The sequence below is a fragment of the Halichoerus grypus genome, chromosome 14 (genome assembly GCF_964656455.1).
Source record: "Halichoerus grypus chromosome 14, mHalGry1.hap1.1, whole genome shotgun sequence".
NCBI lineage: Eukaryota > Metazoa > Chordata > Mammalia > Carnivora > Phocidae > Halichoerus > Halichoerus grypus.
Genome location: NC_135725.1, coordinates 64,591,259 through 64,610,768, shown reverse-complemented (window position 1 = coordinate 64,610,768; position 19,510 = coordinate 64,591,259). Strand labels below are relative to the sequence as shown.

General features: G+C 42.1%; 1 protein-coding gene across 3 annotated transcripts in view; it reads right to left on the bottom strand.

Annotated features, from left to right (window-relative positions):
- Positions 1-739: 739 nt before the first annotated feature.
- The window catches only part of PLPPR1 (phospholipid phosphatase related 1), a 257,859-nt gene continuing 239,088 nt past the window's right edge, over positions 740-19,510 (bottom strand). For all 3 annotated transcript variants that reach the window (XM_078061527.1, XM_078061529.1, XM_078061528.1), the window contains exons 5-8: positions 14,415-14,665; positions 10,923-11,099; positions 7,065-7,196; positions 740-1,888 (exon numbers count right to left, since the gene is read on the bottom strand). In XM_078061527.1, the coding sequence (XP_077917653.1) occupies positions 1,856-1,888; positions 7,065-7,196; positions 10,923-11,099; positions 14,415-14,665 (593 nt within the window). In that variant the 3' untranslated portion in view covers positions 740-1,855. The remainder of the gene's footprint in view (positions 1,889-7,064; positions 7,197-10,922; positions 11,100-14,414; positions 14,666-19,510) is intronic.

Sequence of the window (19,510 nt, the reverse complement as noted above, 5' to 3'; positions counted from 1 at the left end):
CAGACACAATCCCCTGAGCCATCTAAGCAAGTAGATCAGGTTGAAAAACCTTTCAAAAGACGCAGCCTTGGTTCAAAGGCATCTTCTATGATGGCATCAGGAAGACCGGGATTCTAATACCAGTGCTGACAGAGCACCGCCTTGGGGTCGTCCCAGCTTCCCTGGGCTGCCTCAAGAACAACCAGATTATGTCCGTGAAGACATGTGGCATGGCCTCTGGGATGAACAGAGCTTTCAGTACTCTTTCCTTCCTTGCCTGCCTACCCAACTTCATCAGCCAGACAGCACTGAGAAGATGTATGCGAAGGTGTGTGCATAGAAACGTACATAACTTTAGGTCAGAATGAGATGAGAGATCAGGCAAAGTTTTATTTCGCAGAGGTAAGTTTTGTTCCTAAAAATGACTAACTTTTTATTGACAACTCAATATGGGCAGGCTGAAAACCAAGGTAGCTTGTTAGGCATCTAGACAAGTGTCCTAACAATTTCAAGAATTTTTAAATTTTGCCTACACACACCCACACACCCCCTCCTCATACTCACTCACTCACTCACTCACTCACATACTCCCCCTTGAAAAGACCTACCAGTCATGCCTCTAGAAGGACTTATCTCAGCAGGCATGGAACTAAAAAGTATAAACATTTATTGAGTTCACTTCATTGTGACTCTTCAAATACCTTTGCCCAGTGGATGAAGCGTAAAACAAACGACATGAGCCAGAATACATTTTGTGATAATTTTTTTTCTTCTCTTTAGAAAAAAAAATATGTACAAAAAAAAGCTAAGAAGAGCCAACATGGAAGGTGTCAAGAAAACATTCTGATAGGTACAGACAAGGGAGCTCCTTCTCTCAAAGGAGTTACACATTAGTTATTACCATGCTAGAAACATGAGATGCAGTTAAAATTCTAGAATAATTAAAAGCCACAAAGTCAAGCTGTTACTCTGGGGCTCTAGGTTGGAGATGCTCTGGGGCTCTAGGTTGGAGATGCTCTAGTTTGGAGATACCCTTTCCGTAAAATAATACTGTGCAAAGTGTAAAATATTCATTTTCATATAAAGTCCATACAATATAATATATAAAACTGTTGAGTTGACAGGGGAGACTGGTACAGATTGCTTTTTGGAAAGAAGTCTGCAGTGTCATCTGCCAGCCCAAGGACATGATTCCAGAAAGACCTTGAGTTTCTGAGATGGGAGAAGCCATTATCGAAGAGAGAACCATATAGCCCCAACACCCTTCAAATCCAAGAGTCTCTGCCACTTGTTTATGTAAGTAAGTGACTTCATTAATAGATTAACTTAGAATACAAAACAGGTTAAGAGACAAGGACACAAAGTTCTTTTTGAAAGGAATATTTCTTCCTGCACAATTGATTTTGAGATTTACCATTAACCAACATTGCCCTCCCTGCAACTCAAAAGTTAACTTTCATTAAAATTCAAAAGTTCTGGAGGAGGCAGCAAGTATGGTAATAAAGGGTTAAAGTGAATTGTTATATTCATTTTATTTCTGTGCCTATAAAACTGAGAAAAGAAGGTTTGTGTACAAATATCACAAAACAACATCAATCATTGAATCAATGTGGTTTTTCAATGCACACTGGAACAAGAAGAAAATTTTATTGGTTTAAAATTCTGGCATAAATATATTAAAGCTGACCAAAAAAAAAAAAAAAAAAAAAATCAGGGCAAGCTACATCACTTCCTCATACAAAAAATGTACAAAACATTAGCCTCTAACTAGATAAACATAATACTTGTCTTCACAGTTTGACATCAAGTAACTGTGTGTCTTGAAGTATCGAATTGGAGGGTGATAAAAAAAACAGCTTGTGACACCTCAGTTGTCTCAGGTGACTTCGGTCATGGAGGCAGAGTGATTCTGCAAAGACAAGCAGATGCAGTCTCAGAGCTGGGCTGACTGACTCACGCGCGTACTCGGGCTGTGCCCTTGTGCTCTTGGCTCCTGGCTTTGCACACGCTGTTCCCTCTTCCTGGAATGCCTTCCAAGGCCCCTCAAATTGTCACCTCCTCTATATATTCCCTGATATATTTTTTTTAAGTTTTATTTATTTATTTAAGTAATCTCTACACCAATCTCTATATATTCCCTGATATATATATATTTAAAGTTTTATTTATTTATTTAAGTAATCTCTACACTCTGTGGGGGACTGGAACTCACAACCCCGAAATCAAGAGTCGCACGTTCTACCGACTGAGCCAGCTGGGTGACCCTAAAACTTCCCTGATTTTTCAACCAAAAAAAATAATTCCTTCAACTAAACTTGGTCTCTATAAAATTGTCTTATATTATACTTACTCAACCATATTCTAATAGAAACATTTAAGAATCTCAAAGTAACTTTAGCTGCATCCCACAGTTTTAATGTAGTGTTTTAATATCAAACAGTCCTAATTTTTGAAATATTTCTGTATGATTCATTCTTTGAGTCATGAGCTATATAGAAATGAGTTTACTGGTTTCAAATGTATAGGTTTTTTTGTTTGTTTGTTTTTAGGTGTAGGTATCTGAATTTTTTTTCTAGAGAATGGAATCTGTATGATATAGATACTGTACACTTTCTTGAGACTTCTCTGTGGTTTATTTTCATAATGTTTCATGTGTTTTGAGGGTTATATATAATGCACATTAGATCAACCTTGCTAATCATCTATATCTTCACTATGTTTTGTTTGCTTATTAATTAGAAATGTGTTACAATCTGTACTATGATTGTAGCTTTGTCCCTTTTCCTTGTAATTCTATAAATTTTTGCAGATACAGCTTGTTTATACAACCCCTGCCTCTTGTTTATATAACTTATATATACAGGACCCCCCTTTTGCAGACCGAACATTTCCTCTTTTGTTTGAACTTAAAACCCCCAGTCTATGGGGATGAGAAATAGAAGAAACTGTGGCATTAGATCTGATTGATTATTATGGGTTTCGTGATTCCTGTGTGTTTTCAGCACACTAGAGACTTATAGTATATTCCTGAGAGCTCAACTATACATTTTAGAAATGGAGTATTTTATTGTTCAAGGTACTTTTATGTGCCGTATTTGTGAGAACTAGAGCTTGATGCATTTCTTGACATAGTGTGAAAAATAACTTTTCCTTTTGTGTTTTTACTATTATAATATGCTTCCTTTTTGAAAAAACTTCTGTGGTCAATACTTTGGTCATTTACATGTTTATAAGATTCCATTTGAGACTAAGTGGTAAAGATAGAGTAATTCAACAGCTGAAGGTAACTAAATGCGTGACTTTGGGCAGATCTCTTTAACTTTCCAGGTCTTTTTTTCTATTTAATACAAAGTCTGTAGTATCACTAGTTTGAAATCAAGGCGGGGGGGGGGGAGGGGCATTAGAATTCCTCTGGGAATATTTTCTTAAATATAAATACTCTTTTACCTCAGAATTGGTGAATTAGAACCCTTTGGAGTAAGGTTCCAGGCATCTGGGTGTCAACATAAATTGGATTCTTTTTCTGCTAAAGAAATAAAATCTCTCCCCCTCCCCAAATCTGGAGACACTGAGAAACTTTATACCAACCCAAATAGGTTAATATAACTGTTTCCTCTCTAACTTCATTTCTTTGTTAATATAAACTATGTTTGACAGGCACACAATTGCTCAAACTAAGGGTGACTGCTCGGGTGCAGAACACGGGTAATTCCACGCTCATCTTTTTAGGATCACAGTCACTCTGTGGGTTCCTGGAATGGGGTCTCTGTGAAATCACACTCACTCAGTAGGACCATAAAATCATGCTTTGGAAACCTAACCATTTTTGGTTTGTTGGATTCTATAATTATGTACTTTTTGGTTTTTCTTCAGTACTTGGGAAAGATTTTAGAAAATGTACCTTGTCTCAATCAACTATGCTAAGGGGAATACAGAAGACAAATATTCAAATCCGAGTTGATGTTTCAGAGAGGAAGAAAAAGTGCTGGAGCTCTGGGGGCTCCATGTGGACAAAGGGAAAGAAAGAAGGTTCTTGGGAGGAAGGAAAGGAGGGTGACCAGGTCCCCTCCCCATCCAGTCTTCTCCTTGAGGTATCTTGAACAGTGGGGCGGATTTCACATGTATGAATGCATGCCCTGAAGAAAGGTTCATACTTTCTCTCAGTTCCTCAAAATTCTTCTTCCTGGGAAGATGGTTCAATCCCAGAAATTACAAAGGAGCCATCTTCTAATAGAAAACACAGGTGTTGGGGTTGCACAGAGAGTTCCTGCCCCCAGGTGAAAACATAGGGCATATTTATTTTGGAAGATCGGTAGCTCAGTTCAAACACGCTATCCCCTACTCCATTTTTCCTTTGAATGCTAAGAGATGCAGATTTCCAAATGGAATTTTCCTTGAATGTCATACCAGGCTGTGTGGTATAGTACATTCAATAGGGCCTTTAGACTTAGATGGGCCTGTTTTAATTTTGACTTGGTGACCCTGGGCATGTTTCTTAAATTCTTTGTGCTTTACTTACTTCATCTACAAAACAGAATTAACAATACCAACTGCAGAATTGTTGTGAGGAATGAATGTGATCGCTTGCAATAAATGCTAATTTTCTTTTCTGGGCCAACAAATAAAGAGTATAATCATCCTAACTACACGTGGAAACATTTGATACTAAAAGTAGGTGCTTTGTTACTTGAGTCTTCTACAGTTGGTGTGGAAGGCATCACTTGAGAAGTAAACTCTCTATCCAGCTTCCTGTAGCTTTACTTTGACTAGCCTGCTGAAGTCCTGTTGTTTCTTATTAATTTCTATTTTCTTTGGAGATTCAGATAGTGATGGTGGTCTGATTTTAGGTTCTTGGTTTTGTCTAAAGTGTTTAGTTCAGGTTTTGGTTCTGGCTTGCCTCTATCCATCAAACATTTGTTTCACCTCTAGTGAATGCCAGGAAATATGGAGAGTAAATAAGACATGGTTCATAGTGTTCAGATCCTCAAAGATCTCCAAGTTCTTGGGGGGGAGGGGCAGATATGAAGGGACACTATTGGCATCCATTGGGCAGGACAATCACAGAAAGGGTTGTGTATTCAGAAAAGACCTCACTGTAACCAGAGGGGGTGAGAGACATGGAAATAAAGATACATGGACAGATTTGGAAGAAGTTCAACTACTGCCTGTAGTGAATAATAATATATATTTTGAAGGAATCTTTTATCTATCTTATGGAAGATCAGTTTTGAAACTGTTTGGCACTTCATTTTTCAATGTAAGTGGAATCCCCCAAAATATGGCCTAGATGTCTCTGACCTGGATGGTCAACTATTAATTGTTCTGAGGGAGAAGACAGAAGTCTGGAGAAGGTTTCCAACAGAGCGTAGTGCTTGAGCAGTGTTGGGCAGAAGCCTGGGTTTGAAAGGGGGTGTCCTTAAACCAGGACGTTCAAGGCAAAGTAGTCAGCATTTAAAAGAACACAGACACTGCCATGTTTGTGGAACTCAGTAAATATTTGTTTGCTTTTAAAACTCACCTTTGTCTTCAGTTGCTTCACCTCAAAAGTAGAGGCAACCACTCTGATCTTATCAGGTACAGTAACATAAATAGATAGGGAAGACCAGAGAGACTGTCTCACGGTTTCATTACAAGGGATCACGATTGAGCCACTTTATCATTCAACCTGTATCAACAGGCCGCATATCAATAAACCAGTAATACATTTTTCAGTATGTTCTTTCTCATTAAACCAAGTCAAAAATTTCACCTTAATACAGGTTAAAGGAAAACAAACAAAATACTTGGCACTGGGTTTAATGTAGAGCCCTAGTTTTCCCAAGATAGAAATAGCTTTATTGTTTTGTTTTTCTTGTTAATAAAATTAGGAAGACTTCATTAAATGTGAAAAGAAATAGGACTAGGACAGTTCATCTCAGAGAGATGTCTGATAGCCAATAATCTTTAAATAGGGAAAAATACTGTTTTGTATTCTCATGATATGAAGTACATGATAATTCCAGTGGAAAGTGATTTGCTTTTCCATCATACTATCTACAAAAATGGTTTTGTAAGAATATAAATATAAAGGAGATTTCAAGATAAATTATTACAGACATTTTAGCAAAGTGGCTTGCCAGTGAAAACCCTGTTTTGGTATTGGTTATCCCCATTCTCTGTCTGCCTCAAGAACAACTCAGCTCAGCTCTCCCACTGGCAAGCTATGTGGCCTCGGGCATGTTAATTGTATATTGCTATTTTCAGATTCCTATTTTTATCTGTGAAATGGGAATTCTCCTACCAATTTAAAAGGTGTTTGTTGAGATAAGGATGTATTTGTGAAGCACCTAGCAACTACCCCAGGCAAAAATAAGTGCTGGAAACCATCTTTAAGGCTACCTTCAGGTGGCAAGTCTCCATGGCTTTTCCTGTCCTCTCAGACAACATATTTTTTTTCCTTCATTTGTATTCACAAAGCACTTTGTGGACCTCTGATTCAGCATGCCCTATTATGATTACTCATTTATATCCACCTGCCTGATTATCTGTGAGTTCTTTGAGGACAAGGACTAGGTGGCTAATTATTTTCTGTTATCTGACATGAAACGAGGCCCTGATGTAAATAAGAGACCAGTGAGTAGGGTTGCATTGAATTTTTCTGATTGTAGTCATCAAAATAGATCCCAAAGGACACTTAGTCATCACGTTTCAAAAGCGCTTCTAGTCTACATCTATCATTGAATGTAATAAAACTTTTCTCTTTCCAAATATTGTCCTAGTTAATAAATCAAATTGGCCTCTCACATAATTGGTCCAAATTTCATAAGTGTGGTATTATGTAGTAGATCAAGTTGTCTTAAAGCAGCTGTTGTTTCAGTTAGACATTACTAAGGACTTCCTGAGGCTTCATGATTGCCAAGCCCCAGAATAAATACAGGACTAACTGAGAGAAGCTTGAAATTCTTAAAGCCTTTACATGAGATTTTTATCAGTGCTGAGTGGATTCAGTGGTATCCTGCTTCCAGTAGAGAAATTGATGAGTTTACTTCCCAAGCTAACAGGCCTTGAGCCTGTGGGTTTGTTTTGCTAAAACCATTTTACTATACCTGTGCACTTAAGGTTTCCAGAGGACTTTCTATCCTTGGGAAAGCCATGAGGGGTACTCCACGGGGATCCTCGGGTTTGGGTTTGGAAGGAGATCCTTGTGTTCCTTTAAAGTTATGGACCACACACATTCCCTGCAGGATGAGGGGGAAAAAGACTGGGGTCAGACTGCAGCCATCAATGCCTGGCCATCTGGGAGGGTGGCAGGCCTTTCCCCTAGAATGTCATTGCCATCGTGACTTTTTCCCTTTGAGCCAGTGGGTAGGGACCATGCAAAGACCTTGGGCACTGTCTAGGTGTTTGCTGAGCACCTCTAAAGGCTGATGAAGCATCTGACTGATCACCACGTGGCCAGTGATAATCAACCCACCCCACTGAGCCTGTTTCCCCACCTGTAAAATGGAAATAACAACACCTCTCTCACAGATCTGTAGTGATTAAAAGACACAATGAATGTAAACCACCTCATAATAACAGGTAACATTTACTGAGGGCCACTCTGTGGCTGGCATTGCCCTGAGAATTTTACTTTCCTGCATCGAACCCACTCAACAATCTTACAAGGGAGGTACTATTATCATCTCCAACTTAGATAAAGAGGCACAGGCGAAGTTAGATAACTTGCCTAAGGTCACACAGAGATTTTTAACTCCGTAGCCCCTTGATCATACCACTATACTCTTCTGCCTCTTCTTAAGTGCCAAACTCATAGCAAATAATCAGTGTGAGTTAGTCTTTACCTCCTGCCCAAGATGACCATCCTTAATTTATAGGACTACTGTTTGCTTGAGATTAAATAATTCAGTGGCATTTTTCTTCTATTGCTTCCATTAAAATACTCTCCCTCAAAATTACTACTCACTTTTCTTTATTTCCTACTGAGGCCCCCTTCATAACTGAGTCTGTCTTTACCATCTTCTCTGCTTCTTTTGCCCTCATAGAGTTTATCTGTCTCTTTCCATGCTCTCTCTTCGCTTGTTCAGCATCTTTGTTTCTATATTCAGTATCTTTTTTCTAAAGGAATTTTAATTTTGTTTTTTTAAGATTTTATTAATTTATTTGACAGAGAGAGAGAGAGAGAGTGAGAGCAGGAACACAAGCAGGGGGAGTGGGAGAGGGAGAAGCCGGCTCCCTACTGAGCAGGGAGCTATCCCAGGACCCTGAGACCATGACCTGAGCCGAAGGCAGAAGCTTAATTGACTGAGCCACTGGCACCTTGATCTTTGAATCTTTCCCGTCACTCTTCAAACCCTGTGGAACATTTATATAAATGTTCTCTACTTGGCTTTCTTCCATCTCACTCTCCAGCTCTGCTTAAACCACCTCCATTAAAGAAATGGGGGAAGTGGGAGGTTAGGAGCTCTGGAGATGGGAAGACCCAGGTCAGATTTATGGCTTATTGGTTGGATGGCCATCGGTCAGTTACTTATTTTTGAGCCTAACTTTCTTCATCTAGAAAATGAGGATAAGAATATGGCAGGGCTTGTCCCAGGAGCATGTGACTTGGTGGATATAAAGGGTAGGGCACGTAGTGATTGCTCAGTTAACGGTCCACTCCCCTCCATTTCATTTTCATTGGAAACACAAAACAAGAATGCACATATGCTGCAAGTATGCTCCTGCTCTCAGACTCCTCTCTCCCAGTCTCCTCTCCAAGTCTCCACTTTGGAGGGCTTCCAGTCTCTTCTAAGACCCATTTCCAAGCTCAGTGTGAGCGCATGTGAGGTGTGTACATGGGCACACGCAGATAACAGCGGGAGACCGTGGGGTCTATCTCCTGCCAGAGCCATTCGGTAGTGGTTCTGGCTCTTACATAAAGACCATTTGTAGAAAACAAATTTTGACATTGGCCATCAACTGGGAAGCTAGTAACAAAGCAAACAGTAATTGAGCAGTAGGAAACAGGACTGCAAGTTATTGAGAAAAAACAAGTTTAATACAAAAGCAGAATTTGTATGTGGGTCCTTAGAAAATGCAAAGGTTTTCACAGATTTCATCCCATAAAAACCTCATCAGTAGCTTGGGACAGTGAGCACCCCTCTTTCTAGCTGGGAAAGCTCGCTCCAGGACTGAGGGACAGCACAACTGTTTGGCTTTTGAGCCCAAGCCTTCATTTTTGAACTGCTGATCTGTCTTTGAAAACCCTCTCTTCTCCTGAAGCCTCCAGTACTCCTTCCCTCTTTTAGAAAGCAGTCAGTGGGAAATATCCCTTAGGGGATATCAACATCTCAGGATCGTCTCAGCACCGTTTTTCCTGCAGCTTCATACAGACAATTTGCATTGAAGTCCTCCATCTTTTGCTTTAGAAAGAAAGCCTGGATCCATTAAAAATAATTTTGAATTAAAATGGAGCTTCCTAATCTCCACTGAGAGATCAGTGTTCTGAGTAAATGTGAGCATTTTCTGTATCTCAGCAGGTAAAAAAGTTGGAAAACTCAGAGTTAGAGGTTGGGAGAGGCATATGTGTATTTTGTACGTTGGGAAGGGCAAGGAGGAAGGATTGCACAAGGGAGAATTAGGTCATGGGACCATGAAATCCATCTAAGTGTGATGCCAATCTTAATGGGGGCTTTGGACCAGAGTAGGCTAAATCTTAAAAAAAAAAAAAAAAAGGGAATATAGACTCTATGATTCCATTCATACGAAATCCTAGAAAAGACAAACTCATACAGAGTGATGGAGTGATGGAAAGATCAGTGGTTGCTTGGGAATGAGGGGAAGGAAGAGAGAGAAAGATGTATCTGTATGTCAAAATTGATCCAATTGTACACTTCATGTGCCATTTATGATCTGCCTAGCATACTTCAGTAAAACTATAAAAAGACAAAAAATAAATAAAAATTAGCGTCTTCACTTCCAATCCAACTCAGATGAAAAGATTTCCTAGTTGAGCAGGTGGCAAGGCCACCAGCTTTTTGAAGAACTAAAATCATCAGATATGGAGAAAACTATATTAACTAAAACTTTTCTCCAGAAAGATTATTATATGTGGTTGAGAAGCTATCTGGAGTGGAAATAAGACGCCCAAGAGCCATGTTTAGATGGTAACAGAAGCCTTCTAGAAAGTCTGGGTGCGGCTGGAGGAGGGGTTTCGTACTGCTGAGTGGGATGTACAGGTGTGGACGAGAGCTGAATCTCTGCGGATGTCTGAGAAGGGGCTGTCTTGCTTCCATCCACAGTCTTTGTTTTCTGTTCTTCCCTCAAGCAACACTTAGCTTCTCTCAATACCTTCTGCACAAATATTTAAAGAACACTGCTCTGAGGGTACGCGGAATTATGTCAGCCAGGCCTCACTCCTTAGCCCAGTGTTGAAGGAAGTGGGGCAAGCCATCTGCCCCAGGCCCTCCTCTTCCTGACCCCCGTGGGGAATATGCAATCAGATTCCCGAAAGAAAAGGTACTTTAGAAGTCCTTTTTGCCCTCCCCTCCAGCAACCCTCAGTTTGTTTCCTGAGATTAAGAGTCTTTTATGGTTTGGGAGGGTGGGAGGGATGGGGTGGCTGGGTGATGGACACTGGGGAAGGTATGTGCTATGGTGAGTGCTGTGAATTGTGTAAGACTGATGAATCACAGACCTGTACCCCTGAAACAAATAACACATTATATGCTAATAAAATAATAATAATAAAAATTAAATATATCTTCGCAAATTAAAGAGCATTTCAAAGCTACAAAAAAAAAAAAGAAGTCCTTTTTGTGGCAAAAGGATGCATAATCCTTGGGGAAAAAATGGCCACCTACAAGGCTGGGGCAGGAGGAGCATGGACTTACACTGTGGTCTGGCTGACCTGACTCGTGAACCCGGCCAGGCTTTCAGAGGGTGCGAGAGGGGAAGACACCAGAAAGAGGGAAGCTGACCCACCAGAAACAGGGCTACAGCAGTACCCAGGATGAAGCCCGCAATCACGTCGGAGCAGTGGTTCCGGTACTCAGAGACCCGATTGAGGCCTGTCAGGAAGGCAGTGCAGAGGGTTCCCAGGCACAGCACGGGTTTAGCCAGCCGACTGCTCTTTGTCTTGATTGTGCTTGTGATGTACATCTGGAACAGGATGGACACCAGTGAGCGAGAGGCAGCCTGCCTGTAGGTGGCACCTATAGGTGCACACTCATGCACCAGCACGGGCAAACAGGGGGCCGCGCCAGAGGGGCCACACTGACTGCTTGAACAATTCCACTAAGTCACTTAGGGAAGAATTTGGGTAGGAAAGTAGTGCAGCAAGAACCCCAAGAGCCACAGACGAGTCATGTTGTTCTGTATTCCAGGGGACCCGTAAACAGAAACAGCGGTGCAGAGAATGGCTGCAGCATAAAGATCAGCTTTAGAGCATGCAGTTTTCATGCAACAAATTCAAGAATCATTTGGGGGTATTAGGAAACCCATATCGAATCTCAGAGACCAAATAAACCTTCTGTGAGAATGAATTTTATGGAAGAGAAGACCAGGTAGGTGAGTGGCTATACATTTCACTTTTGGTGTCCCCCAGAGTTCTAGCTGATTCTTCGCACTTGCAGGCCACAAATACAAAAGCATTGACTGGTTAGTTGATTGACTGAAGTAGAACTTCCAAGTGAGTGTGTCACACAAGCAGGTTTTAGCTGCGCTGGGAAACGGATTCTAACATTCCTTGGAACAGCTGTGGTGGGCTCTCTCCATGCATTTACTCTAGCGTGTTTTAAAATATTGAGCCTTTCTATGGGTCCCATGACATCTGAAAGGTTGGGAAGACCTGACCTGAGGAAAGGATGATGCAATTCATGACACCTGAGATGTAGGCTGTTCTTGTCCATTGTGGGGAGTTGGGCAAGACTCTTAAAGTTTCAGAGGCTCTGTTATTAAATGTGTGTCTCAGGGCCTAGCGCCTCTTTCAAAGAAGTCGTTATCACCTTTGGCAATGGTTACGAGAAACCACTAGAGGGCATTGCTGATCCGTTCCATAATTTCTTTAAAAATTTGACAAGTGAGTCTGCAACTCTGAAATAGGATGCTAATACTCATAGTGTATAGTGTGTTTGTATTGCCAGAGCACGGACCAGTTGAAATAGATGCATTTTACAATATGACCACGGAAACTTAATTTCCTAAGTTCACAATTCACAACGGTGGTGTGAATACAGGCAGACGGGATTCTCTATTATGTGTGATAGATGCCCTGAGGAGAACTGGTTAGATCGGTTACACAAATGAAAGCACATCATGACACCATTCCGACGCCGTATAGGAAATGTCACTTAACATCTATACTAGATATGTGTAACTTGAGTATTTTATGTTTTTGTGTTTTTTAGGTATACTCTTTATAATTCCTTCCTATAAGATTACAATCTATTAAGAGCATGGGCTAATGCTTAGTATTCTTCACAGTATTAACTAGCACTTAGGAGATCCTTGTTGAGTAGTTTCTGAAAGCACTTCACACATAATAGGGGCTCAGAAAGAGTTCACACAATTGGAATCTTGTATCAGGGTTTATCTGATTATAGTCTGTCTGTGGGGCATGATTTGAATTGGATTATATCTGAATCCTTGAAAATAAGTGCTACAGCAGCATCTATTCTGAGTGAGCAGACTTCTTTTTACTCAAAAGAAATTTATATCTCATTTGATGAGACAATCGATTATTATGAGTAACAGATTTATTTTCATAATTGTGTTATACAATGTCACGCGGCAATGACTTGAATTTGATCGATATACAGAAAAGGGTTCAAGAGTACATTGCTTCATATAAAATTTGGTTCTAGATAATTTAGAACAAATGGATATTTTGAAAAGTTGAAGAATATGCCGAATGCCTGAGAGGACTTTCTTTGTTTAAAAACTATGTGGCCTGCTGATCGATCGATCTATCATCTATCTATCTATCATCTATCTATCTATCATCTATCTATCTATCATAAAGCAAAGAAGGCTTACCAAGCTACAATGGATCTGTTTTGTAAGTTGAGCTTCTCTATTATCTACATACATGTTTCCTCAGTGGGGGGCAGCTGAAATCATTTTTACACATATTCATTAAAAAGTAGACCTAAAAGGAATAACTAGGAAAGCTAATTTTGGGTAATTGGTGGCTGACAAATTCATCCTACAGATGTGATCCTGTGAACTTGGCACATAGGAACCATTGTTTTAAAGAGAATATTCAGCAATTTATTTTAAACTGAACTGAATAGACCAGACCTGTAGTCAGTCACCTTCTCTCCATCCCGAATATGTGCATCCGGGTGACGTCAGGGACATGCTCCGATCACAGGCAGACTCTCAGCAGAGAGCACAGTTACTCTCACTGGAGACGGTGGGAACCCGCTCCCCTGGGGAGTGGGGTGAGTCTTGCTCAGAACCTCTGGGAAGAATGGATTATCTTAAAGGGGTCTTTCCTCTGCCTTCTCCTTCCCCTCCCTTTCATTGAGAATCACTAGACTAGTCATACCTGGAACATAAGTTCAAGTAAGGAAAAGGTGTGTTTTTGACCAATAGTTGCTGTTCCACAGGTTAAGGCATAGGATATCCAGCCTTTGAGCTGATCCTTTCTATACTTCTATACTCCTGGTTCTAAGGAAGCATAGGCCAGAGAAAGGGGAGATGAAGTCATTTCCAGAATGGATGCAATTAAAGAGTAGGAAAATAAAAGGGACACCATTGTTTCTTCTTGTATTTTAAAGATGTGGGACACACTTCAGGTTTTTTTCTGTAATGAAAGCAAAATGTATAAAGAGAACATTACACCCTAGTGGGGGCAGTCAAAGCCCGTATGATTTGGGGAGCAGTGAGAAGTGAACTTTTGGGTGTTGTGGGTCACGAAGGATCATCCATCCATTCTGGTTAAATGAAGAGGAGGAGTGTCGGGGGGAGCAGAGGAAAGCTGTGTTTTTGTCCCGGTCCTGCTGCACTACCCAGGCAACCATGTGCATGAAGGCCCACACCTGCAAATTTGTAGGCAGGTGTGAGAAATATGTGCTGTTCCGGAACCAATGAAAACTTTGGCAAGGAGTGTTGTTGTGGGCAGTGGGAGAATCCCAGACTTGGTGCCAGGAGCCTGGGTCCCAGCTCCAACTGGGGGCTCTCAGCTATTCTCTGGGCCTCAGTTTCTGCCTCTGTAAAATGGGAAGATTTGACTAAGAGATTATTGACATTGCCAAATTAATAGCCTCTGACAGGTCAGCATATTACCCTGGGATGTTGGGTAGGGGGGTGTGGGGGCAACAGCGTGATGCTGTACAGGAGAAACATGCTGTCACATGTTTCCTGTAACACTCTAAGTGACAGCGATGAGAGAATGAAGGTGAGGAGGGCAGAGAGACTCACATCCCAGCCAAACGCTCGTCTTGGGAGTGACAGCGGGACTGGAATACTCACCGTGGCATATAAGGCGGAGTAAATGCTCAGAGCAGCGTGTTTGGAGGGAAAGGATCTCCGAGCCTTTTCTATCACTTCCATGTCCCCAGTACAAATGTTCCCATTGTTGATGAACTGGTGGTGTGCCCGGCAGTCTGTACTGGTGTAGTTGGGCTTGCACACCGTCAGGAAGTATGGCGTTAGGTGCCCCGTGACCACCTGCCCGGCGTTTACAAAAATGTCAGTAGCAAAAAGTCCGAAGGCAAATACCCCTACAAGGAGAGTGGAAACGATCAGGAATGGTGACGTCGGTACAGTTTTGTCCCCAAGAGAAGACGTAGCGGTGAGAGTCCACAACAACCTGCCAAAGAGGTCTTCACCAGAGTCAGATGGTGCCCTCACTTTCATCTTTGCAGGGACTGGTGCCTGCTTCCCCAACCACTTCCCCAACCATTATTTCCTCCAAACTGATGCAGACGTTCTGCTGTTTGCATTTTACTGTTTTGTGTAAGTAAGGCAGAAGCAGTATGTTCTAATGGACAGAGCTAGAATTTTGGAGTCCTACGGTTTTGGGCTCCATTGAGCCCCAGCGTTGCTGACTCATTCACCATGTATAAGCGATTTGCCTTCTCTGAACCTTGGGACCCCCAGTCACAACATGGTTGGCGGGGAGTGATACCTCACAAGGTTGGAAAGATGACATAGAATAGGTCCAAAATACCCACTACGGGGCCTGGCTTCAGTAGCTACTCAACAGCAGTTACTTTTTTTCCTGGATAGAAAATATATTCTCCCCAGTCCTGTTTGGAAATGCAAGTACTCCGAGGGGTAGCTATGACATCCTGGCAGCTGAGGGTGAATGGGGTTGTGAGGGAGTTATTCCTAAAAGAGAGAAAAAAGGTCATTCCAGAAACCTTGAGTGAATTGGATGTTTCATTTGATGTTGGGCAGAGAAAATGAGGAGAAGGGACGAGTGTTAAAGACACGCGTTGCTGACTGTGGCTATAACAAGGTTCCACACACTGAGCGGCTTAAAACAACACAAGTGTACCCTCTTCTACCTCTAGAGATTTGAAGTCCAAACTAGGTTTCACGGGGGTAAAATCAAAATGCTGGCAGGGCTGTGTTTCTTCTGGAAGCTCGAGGGTAGCGTTCGTACTTGGCCTTTTCTAGCGTCTAAGCTGCCTTCATTCCTTGTCTTGTGACCCCCTTCTAGCAATCATATCATTTCGACATCTGCTTCTATTGTCACATTTCCTTCTTTGACTCAGATTCTCCTGCCTCCCTCTTATAAGGACTTTTTGATTACATTGGGTCCACCTGACTAACTCAGGATACTCTCCTCATCTCAAGATCCTGAATTTAATCACACCTGTAAATTCCCTCTTGTCATATAAGGTATCAAATCCACAGTTTCCGGGATCAGGATACAGACATTTTGGGAGAGGAAGCATTTATTCTTCCTGCCACGCCGACTTTGCTGTTTGGCTGAGAATCCTGTGGGTAGGCTAACTTTCCTGGATTTTATCTGTTCTCTGGCAAATTCCATGGGATCAGTCCCGGTAAGATTGAACATGGTAAAGCAGAATTCCTTATAGGAAGCCTCACTGTGAACTCTTTCAAAGCCTATACAGTACAGCTATAGATTATCAGTGGAATATCGTCTGTTAAATATATCAAGCGAGGCTGCAGAGCCGAGGTACGTACAAGTTGTTGGAAGGGACAGACACTTCGGAAACGCAGCTCAATTGTGGGAGAAGTTGGCAAGCGCGAGAGGCAGTATTAACCCTAGTCAAGGATTTGCTGTAGTTTCAATTAAATTTCTACCCCACTTGGACTCCCATATTCAATGTCCTCGATCTGCAAATTGTGCTGATATCAGCACCCAAAAGTTAATCCATTATAGCATTATAGAAGTGAAGACAAGTTTGGCTGAAACCTTCATCCAGTTTTCATTTTGATCTGTATTGATTGCTGTAATTTTCTTTTTTTGTGGCTTTGCCAGGATGTGCTTTATCACAATGAGAACTGGCTCTTTTAATAGCTTCAGCCAGCTCACTCCCAGAGGGTCTGACCTCTGAGAGTAGGCAATCATTGATCATTCATGGCAATTTTCACCCCCAGATTCTGGAAGTCTGAATGGTTAGACATTTTTTTACACCTTCAAGCAAGAGTCTTAAAGACCAGGTCTCTCTGGCTTTTTCAAGGGGGCAATAAGTCTGTCTGGGCATACTTTTCCAGGAAACTAGGGTAATTTATGATTTGAAAAAAGAAAAGTGGCAGCACTCTCCTCTGGCATTTTATTTGTCAGAAGTGCTTCCAATTAGGGTGGGTTTGAACTTTCTGAGACGGGATTTCCAGGCTCCTCCGATCCGGGTCTGAGGTGCCAGCCCCACGGTCGTGGTGATGCTGCTGTGGGCAGCCCTGCTCTTTATTGTTTCGGGATATTTGTGCAGAAAGTGGCTTTCCCCTCTTCTTCTCTGCCTCCTTAGGATCATCTCTGCTTTTCCTGATGCCCTAACAAGCGTCTGCTTTCCAAACCTTTCATTCTGGTGCATTTGATCTAGCTTCAGAAGGGCACTGTGGCAGCACAGGGAATCTACCTGCCTGACATAGGCCGTGCCAACAAAGGGCGGTGGACCCCACAGCAGTGATTCACAGAGAAAGTCAGATCCTGCAGGGCTTTTGTAAGACACTCCAGCCATTGCTCTGAACCCTGAGCTCCTTGTGTGTCTTTTCCCAGCCTCAGAAGCTCACAATAGCTACTTTTGTCCTTAGGGTCAGGTGAAACACCATTTATGGTCTCTTGCAACGTATGATTTGCAGGAGAGGTTTTAAAAATGTCTATAGAATCTACCTTGGTGTCAAAAATTCTTTCAGTGAGGTCATATTTTTGAAATTTTAACAGATACATTTTTCATTCCTATAACCCTCTCCCCACCCCCACCCCCCAGTGGGTTCTATTTATCTTATGAATCTGCTCCCAACAGTCCTCCTTGCTTCAGGGGAGCTGATCACATTTATGAATGGATTTACAGCCAACACAACAGTCTAAAAGTAAAATGCTTCTGCTTTGCCAGAGCGATGTGCTTGAGACACCTGTCGATATTGTTCATTTGTTTGGAATTCTAAAAAGGCTTGGATGGGAAGACTAAGAGCCATGGTCTGGAGGATGTGACCACTGAGTTTCTAAAATCAATCCTAACACAGGGGAGGATGTGGCTGGGGAGGACACACAAGGAGAAGCCAGAACCCTGGCTGAGGGAGTGAAAAGGCATTCCCATACTCTCTGCCTCACATTGGCTGTCAAACCCAGGGACAGGGCAATATGATGATTGAATGATTTTTGGAAATCTAGTTGAAGTACATCCCATCCCATCTCAGGGTATAGCTCAGCCCTGTAAACCTTTTGGAGAAGCTTCACATCGAGCATGGTATCAGAATAGGGTGCCTCTATTAGCAACGGCAGGGGGGGGCAAATTGGTTGAGCCTAAAGTCCACCTTACAAGGCTCAGACATTCTGGTGTGGTATGGGGTAAGCGGTTGTAAACTGCCCCATCCCTAAGGGATGATGGGCATTAGAATGCTGAGAGGACAGGAGGCTAGAAGGGCCTGGAATTAGGACAAAGAGATTAATGATGATGTCTGTGGTCCTTGTCAGGATGACACAGATCAGCTAAGGAAACCTGAGCATGCATCTTCTTTGTGGCCTAAACAGGACACCTGTCAGGCATGAAGAAAGATAAAGGATGAAGAAAGAGGAAGACAAAGGTATTAAGAAGTCCTTATTTTTTTCCTTCAGGATTCCCTGTGGATCCATCTGATCTCAGTCTCTCTCGGGACAAGTTAGGGTCTTTGATTGCTAGCAATTTAGGACATGGAGGTTAAAACTCTGGGATCTGGTCTCTGCTATGGAATCAGTGCAGGATTCTACCCTATTACTCAACTGTGAATGTAGCAGGAGCAGTGACATGACCAGGAAATGTGCATAAGGAGAAGTAGCAAAGCCACAGATAATTAGCATGCAAGAAAAAGATACTAGGACTCATAGCAGGATACCTTTAGGTCTTCCAGACAAAAAACTGGTCAAAGTACATAACCAGACTGCCTGGTGCCAAGGAGGATGCTACTGATTTTCACACAGGTGACCTTCATTAGGAAGCCTAGCCCCAGATAGTAGGGTGGTAATGGGGTGAAGAGGCATCGGTGGGGTGAGGGAAGGACTAAATTCCTTTTAGCTACAAAGATCCTGTGATCTTAGGGGGAACCTCTAAATTGAAGGCCAACTATTCTATATTAAATTATAAATGTGTAATTTCCAGTTTAAAATGGCACCTTGCTTAATTGCCCCTGGTAGAACATCTCTCAATCGTCTACTAAAGTATACATGATACCTGTGAAAAAAGATGGAAACTCCTAATGCCAACCCAAAAGGAGAATCAGGAAGGGGTTCCATTATCAGCAAGTGCCATGGAGTGGGTTTTCTCTCTCTCTCTCTCTCATACACACACACACACACACACACACACACACACACACAAACACACACACGGACTTTTACTTCAGGAAAAACTCAAACTTCTCCTTAGAAGACAGAGATCAGGGGAGAAAACCTAGGAAGAGATTTCCTTTCTCTCCTGCAATCTGGCCCCTGATTCAGAGATTCGGGATTGAGATTGCTCAGAAAATAGGGCTGTGGTCACTCTACTGGATGAGTTCTGTTTGAATTTGCCTGGAACTGTCTCCTCTCCTTCTTCATTCTTCTAAATGTATTCAGAGACACACTTCTGGGCAACAACTAGGTGGGAGGTGGCAAAGGCACAGACAGAGGCCCCTTCTGGGAACAGACCCACACGCTCTAGAGATGAGTGCCTGAGGGGCCCTGTAATTGTCTGTGCTCTTCATCCACACAGCGGTGGGGGTTCAAGGAGATGCCAGTTCACTGGAGCTGAGGAGCTCCGGCAGAAAGCCTGCTAACTGGGGACCGGACTCGTGCTCTGCACACCAACCTGCTTTCAAGTGTGGCCGAGAGCAAGCCACACTTCTATCTGCTCATGAATACTGTGGATGGTCTTGCCTCACTTAAGAAAGAGTGAAGAGGGTGAAAGAAACAATCA